This window comes from Glycine soja, chromosome 12 (genome assembly GCF_004193775.1).
Source record: "Glycine soja cultivar W05 chromosome 12, ASM419377v2, whole genome shotgun sequence".
NCBI classification, from domain to species: domain Eukaryota; kingdom Viridiplantae; phylum Streptophyta; class Magnoliopsida; order Fabales; family Fabaceae; genus Glycine; species Glycine soja.
Window position 1 is genome coordinate 8705131 of NC_041013.1, and position 16562 is coordinate 8721692.

Genomic DNA, 16562 nt, shown 5'->3' on the forward strand with positions numbered 1-16562 from the left:
TGGTTTTACAGTTGTGTGATCGCACAGTTCATAGCTAATAACTCAATACATACAATATCTCAATACACATGTATCTCACAATTCATCACAATCTCAATCACAATTTCATGATCCCAATATAACAATTTATCACGCTAATCTAGTAGATCTTGTCCAAAACACAAACAAATTATACAAAAATGTTTTTCACAACATGGGGAGTAAAACCCCTTAAACATTTGCACATAATCATATCAAAATCAAAAGAATTAAAATCATAGGTCAAAACACGAAAACACAAAGAGCACTCAATTTTATCAACCAATTCGCATCAGGGCATCAATTGGTCCGTCAAACATAACAATCTTATAATTATACTCATAAAGAAAGAATTACAATACAGTAAACATCCAAAAATAAACCTCAATTTGATCCTTTAAGGATTCTTTAACATGTTCATTTTAATCCCAATTGCGATAAACTCATCCCTTACCTCTAAGCGGGCTCAAGTGTGTAGTCCGACAACAATAGTGACGTCTTTAACGATTCTCTAAGATTCCCCAAGATTTTCCTCTGGTTGCTCTGTTGGGGTTTCCAAGTGTTAGAGAGAAGGAAAGATTGAAACCTCAATTTCATTGTCGGTGTGCGAGGGACATTTTTTCCTCCACAAACATTATTTCACGATGGTCCACCGATTAACGAGTCTGGGATCATAATTTTACTGGAACAGGTTTGGGTGTATGTGTGAAAAAGAGAGGATTTTGGAAGAGGAAGAAGGAAAAACGAATTGGAGAGGAAGAGAAAGCGTAGAGACGTATAATAAATGTAAAAACTGATCTAATATGTCTCTATTTATAGTTAGGGCACTCTCAACTTATTATTTACTCATTTACTTTATAAAAAGGAACTCTATTTTATTTCCCATCAAATGAATAAATAAAATATCATTTTTATTTTCTAAGAACATATATTTATTTTATTTACCTTAAAAATATTATTTTAATTAATAAAATTATATCTTCTTATTTATTTAATTACAAAAACCTCATTATTTTCCTAAAACTCTATTTATTTTTAAATAAAATTCTTTTTAATTTATTTTATGAAAAATGAGTGTTACAAATTTAGTAACAAAAAATATGAAATTCTAAATATAAATTTCTAATTGTACGTGGGGGATTCTTATTTGTACAAATGGTACTTTGAACTTAAATGAGTATGAATAAATTAATGATACTTCTTTATCTTTTGAGTTATTTTACCATATCGATTGCTTAGGACCTTCGGTCACTACCCAGACTTGATGAAAAAAATGAAATCGCATCATATGGACTCGTTGAGAATAAATGAGCCTACGTTTTTGTATGTTTGTTGCTCTTTGACTTCCGATGAAGGGTTGGCATGTTGAGGCAGACGTGGGGGTAGATGTCAAGAGGGAGAAACTCATCAAAAGATGGAAGAAGGGTGCACAAAAGATTAATGTGCGAAAGAGAAAAAAAATATTTGTATTTTAAAAATAATTACATAATAATTCTTTAATTTATTCATATCTAAATAAAAATTAATTAATTTCTCTGTTTAACCCAAAAGGTGTTGGGTGCTAACACCTTCTAATTATATATGTCGACATAGACCCACTTTTTAGGTGTATGTTAGCACTTAACACCTTCTCTATTGAACCCCACACCCCTAAACATATATACGATGAGGATTTCACTTGTTTTAATAATAACTATTTTATCATTTTTATAATTTATTTTTTTAAGATTTAATAGTTGTAATAAATAACTAATCTCAATCATTAAAGCTAAAGAGAATAAATAATAAGAATAATGAATAACTATAAAAATAATTGTTTTTGGAGTAAGTCAAATTCTTCTTTTATATATATATATATATATTAGATTGATGTTGGCATATTAAACAAAGGGATGGCCCGATTAATACAATTATAATTATAACTTGAAATTTACATATGGCAATTTTGCAATACCTGAAGAATCAAACCTCCAAACGTATAGTTAAAAAAAAAAAAAACATATGTGCCGTTCAAACTCAAAGAACTCCTTAAAAACCCATCGCGCTATTTTAAGGAAAATAAAACATTTCTAAAAATGGAAAGCAAATGCAATCAATGTTTAATTTATTAATTAATGAAAAAGGAGGATCAATCATACAATACAACGATTCAAAGTCCAAGTCTTGGGGAATTTCCAATTTCCAGCTCCACCAAGATCCCTCTTTTCCTACAAACCCATCTCTCTTTCATCCCTCCAATCTTCATCCTGTGAAAACCGCGAACGAATCAACAAATGGGTGGTTGCGTGTTGAAGCTAGTAGATTCCGTTCTGTTCCTGTTCTTCCTCCTAATAGCGGTGGTGGCTCCTCTGATCGACGCTCAAACCTGTCTTCCTCTCTCTTACTTCCCCGACATCCTCGTCCAACTCAAGGAACAGTACACCAATGACTACGGCGATTACCTTGTCGCAGAAAAGCCGCACTTTTTTGTAGGCCTTGTTTGGCTTGAGCTTCTCTTCCAATGGCCCCTTGCACTCCTCAGCCTCTACGCCATGCTCACTTCCAAGCCTTGGTTCAACACCACTTGCTTGATCTATGGTGTTTCTGTCACTACCTCCATGGTATCTATCTATCTGTCACCTTTCAATTCATTTTTTGCTTCTTCTAAAGTTTCTTTTTTTCTCGTTTTAAAGCTTTGTCGTCCATAATGGTCTTACAGGCCAGATTGCGGAGAATACTTGTGTTTCTATTAGAAAAGTAAAAAAGTTTCTCCCTTTTTAAATGACCCCATTTTTTTTTTTTGTTTTAAATTAATAGGATGGCGTGTTTGTGTGGATCATTTGGTAATATGAATGATTAGGCTTCTGGGGAAAGAGAGAAAATGGTTATTTTTCTCATGTTTGGACCTATAAAAAGTCTAACTTTTTGGAGTTACTGGCAACCATTCATTTAGAATCAATTCAATTATTTGCTTACAGGGGTATGTTAGTTGTTGTTAGATTCATCCTCATCATTTGCTCTGTTGTCTTGTACCATGGATTTTCATTTGAAGATTTTCTTGGTTATTATTACATTGTACAAGGAAAAAAATGGTCGTTTTTGCAGCTGTTAGATCATGTTGAATTGATTTAAACAAAGTTTGCTGTCTAAATATAATGAAAACAAAAATTGGGGTTATGACATTTTGTAGCTTAGATTTAAAATTTGATCAGAAACAATGGTTCAGATATGCATGGCTTTTTTAACAATCAGGTGCTTGCTTAGGTATTAATTACACTACAAAAGTGTAACTCTCTAGTTTGACTTTGGAGAAAACTTAGATGAGATACAGTTTTAGATACTGCTTGTGTTGTTCTCCGATCAAAATTGGAGCTTCATCTTGATAATCCACATAATCCTTCAATTTAAACTTTTATTTTGTGAATTATTGAGGTGAAATTCCAATTTTGATTGGAAAACAGTAAAAACCTAAGGAACTGTATCTAAGTTTTGTCCTTTGACTTTTTACAATGGCATATGTTTCACTGAAGTTGGAGGTGTAATACTATTCTCCATCCCAGCCATAGATGGTGTAAGTTACAAAGAGACTTTGGTTATTTGTGGGTTGCAGGTTGCTATATTATCAGAAATGATGAATTCCAAGAGGGCATCTGAGAAGCTATTGACAATTTATGCCCCTTTCCTGGGTTTGGGTGTTCTGGCTTTGCTGCGAGGGTTGCTGACGTGTTCATCCAAATCATCTTCAGCTCTAGGCAAAAGATCTGCATTGGCAAGGAAAAAGCGAGCTTGAAAGTGTGAGGATTGAATCAAACATGATAAAATGGAAAGAGGAGCATCGTTATAGTGTGATTGGGGATGAAGCATGCCAAGGTCCCCTCCTGTAACCAAATTTTTGTATGTTTTTTTTATTTATCTGAGTCCCTTTGATTGCGTATCTGAGTAAAAAAGATTTTGTATCAGGAGAACATCAAATTCCATCAGGTTGCATATTTGCTATGAGAAGAAATAAAATGCTAGCTAGCTACTTGGATTAGTTGTTTTTAGCTTGTACACGTAGTTGGTGTTGGTGGCAACAGATTCAGATAAAAAAAAAAAATGAGACAAAGCGCAAACAAATTAGAAAAAAGAATACATATAAATAAAGTGAATTCCATGCATATTTGTGATATGAATTGCTTTTGTGACATAAGGTGTGCTGACTTAAGTGGTGTATTTGAGAAGACATGAATTCCTACTATCCTTTTCTTATGGCTAACCATTCTTTTTACACAAATCAGTTTAACAACTGTTTCTGACTATGCATACTTTAAGTTAGGATATAAAACTTACGTTGCTTATAACTTTAAGTTGTGACAAGTCTATTGTTCAATATTTCACTGTTATTTTCCGAATTTTTGTTTGGCTCTATTCCTTATTTAAACAATCGGGTCTTTCGTATGAAGTCCTATGCAGTATAAAAAATATTCATTAGTCAATGACCAGTTTCTCATTGATATCACCGTAAATATGACTCCTCTCTTTTCCTTTTTAAATATTGTTATTCACAGATTTTAGATGCAGTTAATATTCATAACCTTATATTAATACAAATGAAATTAAAGCATGGACAAAAAAGAAAACGAACTTGAAGCAAATACTAAGATTGCAAGTTAAAATGAATAGAAATTTTATGGACTTCATGAAATCGGTTTAATGAACACTTGAAATACTAAGTAACCAAAATTTATGGTTTTCTTCACAAACAAATATCAGTAATATTCTAAATGATTTGCTAAGCATATTCAACAAACAGAGACCAGTTAACTGTAAAGTGGAAACACAAAGAGAGAATATAATCAAGCGTAACATGTTGCTGCCTTTCATCTCTACTGATAATCATTTTGGTAGTAGAGAAATCTGCAAAATTGAAAAATCTTTAGTTAGTTATGCTTTGTCTCTTAGCAAAACACCAATTAAGATATGATCTGCGTATGTAATAATTTACCCGGATAACCCAGTTGCTAAGATGTAAAGTTCTCACACCATGTAAATTAATCTTCTAAGAGCTTGAATAATAACTGGCAAATGAAAGGATCAAAATAATACTATATTCAACTAATAGAGCCTTTTGGTTTTATATCCATAATAAGATTCTTCAGCATCTTCCCTGTTTCTTTGGTGAGGATTATCCTTATTAGAAAGATAGGATGGAAATGTTTATCAAGACTCTGTGGAACGTTATTTCTAGTGAATGCTGTAATATTCCAAGGAATTCTCTTGGAATTCCTTCCCCCATAAGAATAATGAACTGAAGAAGAAGTTAATAGAATGCAAGTTGAACGCAAAGGTTAGATATCTTACCACTTATTCTTTATTGAGATCAGGATATAACAAAGTATTTGGCTACTAACCTGCCAAAGAAATGTAAGACATCTTGACTCACACGCATGAGGGAACAAACAATGTTAAATGTACTAAGATCAATATGTTAATCAAACAATATATATGAGCTTTTCAAGATGGAAGATGATAGGTGAAATGTTTTAAAGGTTTCAAATTAATTGGGGGGGGGGGGGGGGGGGGGGGGGTCTGAAATAAAATACGGAATCTCTTTGATCTTCAAAGGATATGAGAAAGATAATGCAGAGAAAAGAAAATGAGAATTTCGTGTTCAGATTTTGTTACTGTATCCTTTTTTCATATTATTATATTTGAAAAGTTGTCATTCATTGTTTTTGATGGTTGTATGCCTAATGTTATAGCCAATGTTGATGCTAACGATTTGGCCGAGAAAAATAAGTAGTGACTTAACTAAGACAAGAAGGTCGTGGTTCTAATGAAGACTTGTACTAAGAGCAATGAGCAACCATTTTCATCGAAACTTTTCACGTATAAGAATGCCTAGGGTTGTGATTTCAAATGTCCCTTTAATTTTCCCAAATTTTTATTCTATTTGAATCCTGAATCAAACTTCGTAATTTTGGATGTAATATCGGATTTGAATTCAGTTCCTTATATGAAGTTGACTTGTGACAATTTACCATACGGTGCAAGAAACCTAAATTAAATTTCAATTATTAATCATTCTTCTTAATTTAATTAATAGATGTTGGTCATGAATTAATCATTTTCCCCTTAATTAACCGAGGATGATTAATGATTAATTAATTAATCTAACTAGAGGTTTAGTAAACACGGTTGTTCATGTGATGTTATTCTAAACCCAATTATTCCATAGGTCCACTGATTAATCACAACATTGGTGGTGGACTGTTAATTGATTCAAAACAAGCTCAAATAGATCAATTTATTCATTAATTAATAATAATGGAATAATTCAATTAACTGAATAACAATTGACTTCAATTAAAATAAGAAATTGGGATTCCCATATCACAACCTTAACTTAGGAATTTAACTAGTTATGGACATTGGAAAACATAAAACCTTAACAATGTGTTTGGATAGAAAAATTAAAGTAGGTAAAGTATTTTAACAAAGATAATAAAATGTCTTCCTATAATGTAATTTGTTTGGATGAGATATTTTAAAAGTAATTAAAATACTGTCATTTTTTAAAAGCATTTTAATACACTAACTTAACAGCATTTCAAATTCTTACCCAAAACAAAGGAATTAAAATTCCTCAGCGCACACCAGCTTTCTCTCCCTCTCTTAGCCACACGTATTCTCCGTAACTCTCTCTCAGCGGCGTACCGTTTAGCTGGTTCTCAACATGGCCAGATTCCCAAAGTCTTTCGGAATCTCGCCGCAGAGCTGATTATTGTTGAGGTCGAGGTGTTTTAGTGAGCCCAGTCGAGTGATGGATGCTGGAATTTTGCCGCTAAGGGCGTTGTTGGCAAGTTTTGGGACTGTCAGACGTGAGAGTTTGCCGACGTCAGCGAGGATCTCGATGGAGAGCTTGTTGTTGATGAGGTCCAGGAGGCGGAGAGAGGGAAGCGCGGTGACGCAAGTGGGGATCTCCCCGGCAATGTCTTTCCAATCAGCGATGATGAGGGTGGTGAGGGTGTCTTTCCAATCTTCCATCCAAACACATGGTAAATGAATGCCTAAAGAGAAAAAAAGGAGGAAAATTCTATAAAAGCTTTAACCCCGTCGTGCTCCTCACGCTTTTCCCAGTCCATAGACCTTTCTTTCACTCACATTAACGGAAAATTTCCCCATTTGGGGTAGTTTTAAAAACTTTTTTCCCCAAATGGGGTGCTTTTGAAATAATTTACGAAGGGGGCTGTTTTCGACGTAAATGCATGCATGGTGCAAGCAAACCGCCAGTGGGACTGGCGGGTTTGCTGCTGGTGACTGGACTCACCACTGACAGTGGCGATATGCACATGCAGAGGAAGGACTCGCCACTCAGAGTGGCGATATACACATAGAGTGGGAATCGCCAGTCAAACTGGCGAGTTCCAGGCTGCTTCGTAGGGTTGCTTTTTCAGCCTTTTTCAGGTGGCAGGGGGTGCTTAAGCTTTTTCAGCCAAAAGGCAAGTTGCAACTGCCATTGGCGAGTTAAGGGCAAGTTGCAACTGCCATTGGCGATTTAGGGACAAAGAAATAGCCATTGGAGATAGTGATTCAATGCCTTTATAAACTCGAAAAAAAACCTCAGTCATGTTGTGTGTTGAAAACTGCATTTTAGTTGTGTGTTCAAAACTGCAAGTTCTCAGTGTTGGTGTTTTTTCCCAAAGCGAGTTCGCTGTGTATTCAAAACTGCAAGTTCTTAGTGTTGGTGCTGTGCGTTCAAAGTTACATTTCAGTTTTCATAAATTGTAAGTGTTTCTTGAGATTTAAATTTGTGCGTATAAGGTTTGAAATTTATTTGTTGAGGCATAAATTTCTGAATCAAGTTAGTAATTTTGAATCAAATAATTTGTATTATAAAATATTTTGTAAGTAATTATTTAGAGCATTTTGAATGTATTGTTTTTAATAATTTTTTAATTAAATTAGTCTTATATTTGATATGCTTGTTTGTGTGTATAAAATAGAATTTTTTTTTGATGATATTTATCTAAAGAAAATATTTGAGTCCTGAAAAAAATTGGTAAATATGAAAATTTTAGTATATTTTTAATTAGATTAGGTTGGTGTTAATACTTTGTTAGTGTTAAAAATTGATCGAGCGTGTATTGTCAAAAGTGTCTGAAAGTAAAAAAATTTGTAACATCATAATTATTCGAAATAAGTAATTTTAGTGTGGAAATTTATTTTAATATAAAGTTATAGTAAATTTATTTTATGAGCATTTAACTTGAACGGTATTTAAAATTAATTTTTTTCCCATTATATTTATTTGTAGTACGTAAGTTGAAGTTATTATTATGAAAATGAATTAATTATAAATAATACTAACTTTATTTATGGTTTATTTGGGCTTTAAAATTACTACGTAGGAATCGTTTATTTTTTTAAGTTTTTACCATGAAAAATATTTAAAGTTAATAAATTTTTTATAGAATAATGTTTTAATGTAAAATTGTGTTAAAGAGATTTTTTGTGATTACATTTTACTATTTTGAATTTATTATGATTAATTAATTAAAATATTTTTTTGTAGGTACACGATGAATTCGGTTATAACAGTGTTGTATTTCAATGGAAGGGTATATGAAGATAGTGATGGTGTAATATTTGAAGGCAGTAAAAAAGAGATTCAGATTAAACGTGGAATTAGTTTCAGTACTTTGAAAAAAAAAATTGGAGACAAGGTAAAGTTACAAAATAATGAAATTATTTCTGCTATCAGTTGTAGATTTTTAGTGTCAGGAAAATATATTGCCTTGTAAATCTGCGATGACGAAGACGTTGAAACGATGCTAGAAAGTTTTAAACAATAACAAGAAATGTCAGTTCTAGAATTGTACACAGAAAAGGATGTGGCTGGTGGTTCAATGTTTCATTCTGCAAATTCGCTTACATCATGTGGAAATTATTTATCTAATGATGAGACACAACCGCCAACAAATATGAGCAATTTACATCTTCACGAAGATGATGATGATTATTATTATTTTGTGTCTAACTTATACGTTGAAGAGTCTTTAGACGAAGATGACAGTGTTGATGGTATATCTGATACAGACAATGAAGTCACCGAGATGATTCCACCAGTAAGAATTGTTCACCCAGCAGAAGGTATAATTTCCTCTTAAAAAATACGTCAATACATTTATTATTTCACGACAATTGTATTTAATGCCAAATAAGTATGATTTGAATTTATTTTTGGACTATAAGGTGTACAAGGAATTCAGAATCCATTTTGGAATGATGCTTTGCATTATAATAATATCAACTGGAGTCATCCTGATGAGGAGGACATTTGCGGTTTGGAGATGTCATCCAGTTTTAATGTTGGCCAAGAATTATATGTTGGCATGGAATTTGATAGTAAAGATGCGGTCAAGAATGCGGTCAAACAATATGTTATGAAGGTGCATCAAAGTTTCAAAGTGGTTGAAAGCAAATGGGACAAGTATGTGGTTTGTTGCTTGAATAAAAATGCAGATTGTCCTTGCCCTTTCTACATGAGGTCAATTCTATCTAAAAAAACTGATTCATGGAAAGTCACTCAATGGGGTGGATCACACACATGTCTCAATATGACCATGACCCAAGATCACGAGAAACTTGATTCAGATTTAATTGCCACTTGTGTAGTAGGTACGTATTTTATGTTCATATTATGTTATTGTTTAGCCTTAATTGTCATTTAAATTTTGTTAATCTATTGACAGACATGATCAGAGAAGATCCATCGATAAAAATTTCATTGATTCAAGAGAGGATTAACAGTCAATTTGCGTACAAGGTGTCGTACAAAAAAGCTTGGTTGGCGAAACAACAAGCCATTGCTATTGAATATGGCGATTGGGATGAGTCATATGCGAAACTTTCGTCGAGGCTAACACACATGCAAAATCATTCTCCTAGATCGTATTTTCAAATACTACATGACGATTTTATCGTTGGAAATACGGTTAGTCGCGAACACCGCCAATTTCATAGAGTTTTTTGGACTTTTGGCCAATGTAAAGAGGCTTTCAAGTACTGTAAGCCAATCATACAAGTTGACGGCACACATTTGTACGGCAAATACCGTGGGACCCTCTTAATGGCCACATCACAAGATGGAAATGGTGGTGTCCTTCCTCTAGCATTCGCGGTGGTCGAAGGTGAGACGTTGACAGCGTGGTCATGGTTTTTGGCACACTTGTGTGAACATGTCACAGATAAAAATGATATTTGTCTGATATTTGATCGACACGCGAGTATAAAGTCCGCTGTCGCTAACGAAGCACTTGGCTGGCAACCTCCCCACAGTTATCATGTCTACTGCGTGCGACACATAGCAAGCAACTTCAATCGAAAATTAAATAATACCAAACAAAAAGAAATGTTGAAGAAATTGGGTAAGATTTCATATTTGATGGTCACGTTTATTTTACTTTCATTTATACTTAAAATTGTTATTCATAACTAATTTTATACAGCCTACACTCCTTGCAAGCACATTTTTGATCAAAATTTAGAAAAATTTCATGAACTGAGTCCAGCCATAGCAACATGGATTGATCGCATCTCAAAGGAAAAATGGACGATGGCTTACGATAGAGAAGGACGTCGATATGACCACATGACAACGAACCTCTCAGAATGTATCAATAAGGTTTTAAAGGATTGTCGCAACATTCCCATAATAGCATTGGTGAAATCAATGTACAGTAGGAGTCGAAAGTACTTTGTTGAGCGTGGCCGCCAAGCCCAAAGACAGTTAAATGAAGGCCAAGTATATTGTTCAAAGCTTGTTAAAGAACTGAGGAAAAATCCAGAACAAGCTTGTACGCACATCGTTCGCGTGTATGATATCCACTCCACAAGGTTTGAAGTAGAGGAGAGCTTCAACCTTATAACGCAACGTGGCGGACAAAAGTGGGCAATTAACTTGAATGGTCATCATTGTCAATGCGGAAGGTATTCTGCGCTTCACTATCCATGTTCACACATTATTGCAGCTTGTGGTTACGTGATCATGAACTACTATCAATATATAGATGTTGTTTATACAAACGAGCACATCTTAAAAGCTTACTCCGCACAATGGTGGCCTCTTGGGAATGAAGCGGCTATTCCTCCTTCTGATGACGCATGGACACTTATCCCTGATCCAACTACAATTCGTGCGAAAGGTCGGCCAAAATCAACAAGGATAAGAAATGAGATGGATTGGGTCGAACCCTCTGAGCACCGACCAAAATGTAGTAGATGTGGAGCCGAAGGGCATAACAGGCGTCGCTGTCCAATGCAATCTGAGCGTGGGAGTTGTTCAAATCGTTGATTTATGTATGTTAGTTGAGTGACTTGTATTTGTTTACGTTCTGTTCAATGTATTGAATTTCTGGGGTTCAATGAATTCAGTAGTTAAAAACATTTTGCCTTTTGTACATTATTTATTTGTGGGGTTCAATGAATTCGTTAGTTAAAACCATAAACATCAACCCTAAACCAAAACCGTACCCTCTAACTATAACCCTCAACCTAAACCAAATCCATACCCATCAACCCTAACCCCTAAGCCCTAAACCTAAACCACTAAACGTAAACCCTAACCACTAACCCTAAACCTTAACCACCAACCCTAAACATAAACCACTAAACCTAAACACTAACCACTAACCCTAACCCTTACCACAAACCCTAAAAACTAACCACTAACACTAACCCTTACCACAAACCCTAAACACTAACCACTAACCCAAAACCCTAACCCTTACCACAAACCCTAAACCCTAAACCCTAAACCAATTAACCTAAACCATAACCTCTAACCCTAAACCCTAACTACTAACCCTAAACACTAACCACTAACCCTAAACCTAAACCACTAACCCTAAACCATTTCCACTAACCCTAAACCTAAACCACTAACCCTAACCCTAACCACTAACCCTAAACCTAAACCACTAACCCTAAACCCTAATCACTAACCAGTAACCCTAACCACTAACACTAAACCTAAACCCTAACCACTAACCCTAAACCCTAACCACTAACACTAACCACTAACCCTTCACCTAAACCACTAACCCTAAACCTAAACCATATACTTAGTTTGATGCGCGACATAAAAATAGTCATTATGATTACTACCATTACTTAATTTGATTTGTCTACTTTAATTTTTCTTTATGACTTTATTTATTATTCTAGTTTGATGCGCGACATAAAAATAGTCATTATGGTGTCCGCGATGGTGATTCCATAACAAATGGTCATTGAAAACGCAATTCCATAACAAATTCCATAACAAGTAGTATGAAATACCATAAATTAAGTCTGAAATTCAAATTACAAAGATACAACACAAATTTCAAATAGAGACATCAAAATCAGTCATTATGGTGTCCGTGATGGCGCAAGGATGTGCCACATGGTTGATCCCACCTTCGGGCTTGACGATCCGAATTTCTTCTTGCGCGCTGTCTCCGCCCTTGTTGCTTAGCCTTTGCAAAAAACTCGTGACGCAAATCAAAACCTAATAAGTCACCCATATCAGGTATTGCTCCGGGTACATCCCATTGCGGACCTAATGGGGCATTAGGTGTTGCCATTGGGGCATCATGTTGCTGTGAAAGGGTCATGGTCGGCCATGAAAAATGAGGATGTGTTTCCGCAACACCACCAAACGAATATTCACTTGCAGACATATCAGTGCCATGACCTTCGAAAGGATACCGATACATCTGCGAAGGATACTGAGAAAATGTTGGTGGCGTGTAATACATTCCATGGCCACCCTGGTCCATTTGCTGGGAAAAATCTTCCGCTTGAACAATCTCCCTTCATCTGTCAAAACCTCGAGTTTCAACACTTGACTGAAGCATGTGAAACTGTTGTGGGGGAAATCGACGCTCTGATGCTGGACCATGTGCCACAGGCTCAGTGATCCTCTCTTGCTCTTGGGATAAAATCGCTAACTTTTCCACATATGGCACGAGATCATCAACTGTCCATGTGTTTCGCCATTGTGGAGACACCATATACTGCAATGTCTCGACAACTTCACCCTGCAATTATTAGGGTAAGCAAATTAATGTCGATGATTTAAAAAATAAATTGAAGTTAAGTAATTAAAAAGAAATAAATACCAATGTAGCCGTGTTTGCATTGTTTGGGTCGACAAACATTTTTGTTTTTCGCCTATACCAGACCAAGTAATCCGAGTTAAAACTCAATAGGCCATCTTGTCGAGGATAAACGTCGACCCTAAACTTAGCTCGATTATTCCACTGACTGATAAATGGGGCCAACAGCTGAAACCAATTTTCATCTTGTTTGCCTTTCAGCGTTAGCCCATGAATATTCTGTGGTTGCGAAGGAGACTCCGGAATAGGTTGTTGCATTCCAAATTGTCGCAACACTCTATCCGGTTGGTACCACTCTACAACATGAAAACAAATGAGTGGCACCACTGCGCACCACGCCACACTGCCAACCAAACAAATGGGAGGCAACATCGACATAACAGTTGCTGTGTAAGGCTCCCACAGAAACTGCATACAATAACACAATTGTTAATTTATCTTAAACCATGACATTTTATTTATTATTTAACAAATACATAATGATCTTGTTACCTCATGTTGTTTCATGATATCTAATTTGCGATGGAAAACTATTAGATCATCATTGCCAATATGTTGGTTTCCACGTCGCAACCACCTACAAAAAAAATATGAAATAATTAGTGCCGACGCGTTACATTATTGATTATTTTCAAATGAATTTTTTTTTAAACAACTAACCTGTGTCCGAGTGGTTTGTTTTCTATCATAGGAGGAGTTCTCTTTGGAGCCAAAGTCGTGCAGCGTTCCCATGCCCACATTTGGATTAAGATGCACATACCTCCGATTGATTTTATTTTGTAATCGGTGGCGCTGCACATCTCTCTGTATAAATAAGCAAGCACGACATGTCCCCATGCATACGTGCTGCACTGTTCAAAGTCCCGTAAAAATTGGAGGTACCTTAGGAAAACTTTACTGCTGCTTTTGTCAACAAATAGAACTCCTCCTATGAATCCGAGGATCCATGCACGGGTAAACCTTTGTAATTGTTATATGTTACCGTCATGGATATTTATTTCTAAAAAATGGTGAGTCAGCCAACTTAATTTGACCACACTCCCTTGAAGTTTACATTCCTGTGGTCTGACTCCCAATAATTTTTCACACAATTCAGCCCAATCAAGATTAGTCTGATCAATTAATGGTGCCCCCTCAGTATGAAGACCTAACAAGACTGACACATCTTGAAGAGTAATCGTAGCCTCTCTACATCTCAAGTAAAATGTGTGTGTCTCGGGCCTCCATCTTTCAATCAAGGCTGTAATTAATGAAGAATTAATTTTTAGGTACCCCATCTTCATTATCCAATAAAATCCAGATTGGCGAAACAGAGTAATAATTTCCTCTGGTATTTCTTCTTGTCCTTGATAGATGGGTACAGCTCGTCTGATATGTAACTTCCTGTCTGGTTCCCCATTCCAAACATGTTCGGAAACATGTTTAGTTTGCAGCCATAAAATGTCTTCATCTATTGGACCAAACTTAATGTGTATACTAGATGAAGATGACGAAGAACATGTCATTGATACTGTAAAGTAAAATATAATACAAAAAATTGACAACAAAAATTTTACATTAAAAAAATTAACTACATTTACAAAAAATCAATTAAATATACATACCACATAATTAAAATCTGAATAAATAACAAAATACATCAATTTGAACAAATAACAAAATTAAAAATAACAATACGTACACAAATTTAAATAAATGTTCTAAAATACTCTACAAATAACAAAATTACAAATTTAATAGCTACACAAATTTAAATAAATGACTAAATTAAAATACATAAATTTGTTACACGTACAAAAATTTAACACAAAAAAACTTAAAATATTACCTAAAATACTCTACAAATAACAAAATTAAAAATTACATACCTACACAAATTTAAATAAATTACCAAATTAAAATACACAACAAAATTAAAAATTTAAACACGTACATAAATTTTACACAAATAAACTTAAAATACTACCTAAAATAGTCTACAAATAACAAAATTAAAAATTAAATAACTACAAAAATTTAAATAAATGACCAAATTAAAATACATAATAAAATTAAAAATTGTTACACGTACATAAATTTTATACAAAAAAACTTAAAATACTACCTAAAATACTCTACAAATAACATAATTAAAAATTAACATAGCAACATAAGTTGAAATAAATGACCAAATTAAAATATGTACATAATAAAATTATAAAATAAAACACGTACATAAATTTAACACAACAAAACTTAATTTACTAACTAAAATACTCTATACATAACAAAATTAAATATTAAAATACCTACATAAATTTAATTAAATGACCATATTTTTTTCCAATTATTAAAATTTAAATTATATAACAAATATTATACACAAAAAAAAGGTATTAAATCAAAAAAATTTCATGGAATAAAAAATTTAAAGAGCGTATATATAAAATTAATAAAGTATCATATATTTCAATAAAAACTATAATTTAATAAACTAAATAATATTCACATTCTAACTAAACCTAAAATGCCATATATATAATACAAATAATATCATACAAACCTAATAAATCTAAACCAAATAATAATAACATAACAACTAAAATTAACGTACAAATAATTTTATCACAAATAATAACATACAAATTTTAAAAATCTTAACACAATTATATTAATAAATCAACTATAACTAACGTACAAATAATAATATACCAACTAAATCATATTTAAACATACTACTTAAAATTTAAAAGTTTCACCTAACATCAACAAACTTAGCATATCTATATATAAAACAATTAATACTATACTAATTTACAAAATTTTAAAAAAATAATATTATCAAATTAACTAAAACTAACCTAACAATATATATATATATATATATATATATATATATATATATATATATATATATATATATATATATATATATATATATATATATAAGACAACTAATAATATATAATTTAAAAAATTTAACTTAAATAATATTGACATATTAACTAAAATTACCAAGCCAAGTTAAGAAACACTTACCAAATAGAAAAACCACGTAATAGCTCGGAGGAGAAGAAACCACGTAATAGTAACAGGAACAAGCACTGTCCTACAACAGGAACAACCATGTAAATAATTTTCACTAAAATTATGTTTCAAAATATATATATAATACAACATATATTTACCAATATAAAATACTTACTAGAAAGAAAACAAGAAGAACATCAATGTAGTGCAGTAATATGAAGAACTGGAGTAATATGAAGAAGAAGAAGAAAGCAATGCAAGTGTAGCTGAGTTCCTGCTTTTATAATGGACAAATTTGAAACAAAGAAAATCACCAGCCAGCTTAACGATTCCCGTGAAGCGCATCCCACCATCCTCATTGGCAAATCCAGCCTGCTGCAGCTGCAAACCCTGAATGGCCTGCTGCATGGCCTG

The 16562-nt window shown here is 33.5% G+C and overlaps 1 protein-coding gene across 1 annotated transcript; it reads left to right on the forward strand.

The window, feature by feature from the left end:
* Positions 1-2083: 2083 nt before the first annotated feature.
* On the forward strand, positions 2084-4030 carry LOC114378303. The gene is made up of 2 exons (XM_028336876.1): positions 2084-2618; positions 3608-4030. The coding sequence occupies exons 1-2, from the start codon at positions 2292-2294 to the stop codon at positions 3785-3787; spliced, it is 507 nt and encodes a 168-aa protein (XP_028192677.1). The 5' UTR covers positions 2084-2291; the 3' UTR covers positions 3788-4030.
* The last annotated feature ends 12532 nt before the right edge of the window (positions 4031-16562 follow it).

Bases quoted from the DNA above. Each gene is read 5' to 3' on its own strand.
- LOC114378303 (XM_028336876.1), top strand. From the start codon at position 2,292: ATGGGTGGTTGCGTGTTGAAGCTAGTAGATTCCGTTCTGTTCCTGTTC. The intron at 2,619-3,607 runs GTATCTATCTAT...TGTGGGTTGCAG, and splicing joins TTTCTGTCACTACCTCCATG to GTTGCTATATTATCAGAAAT.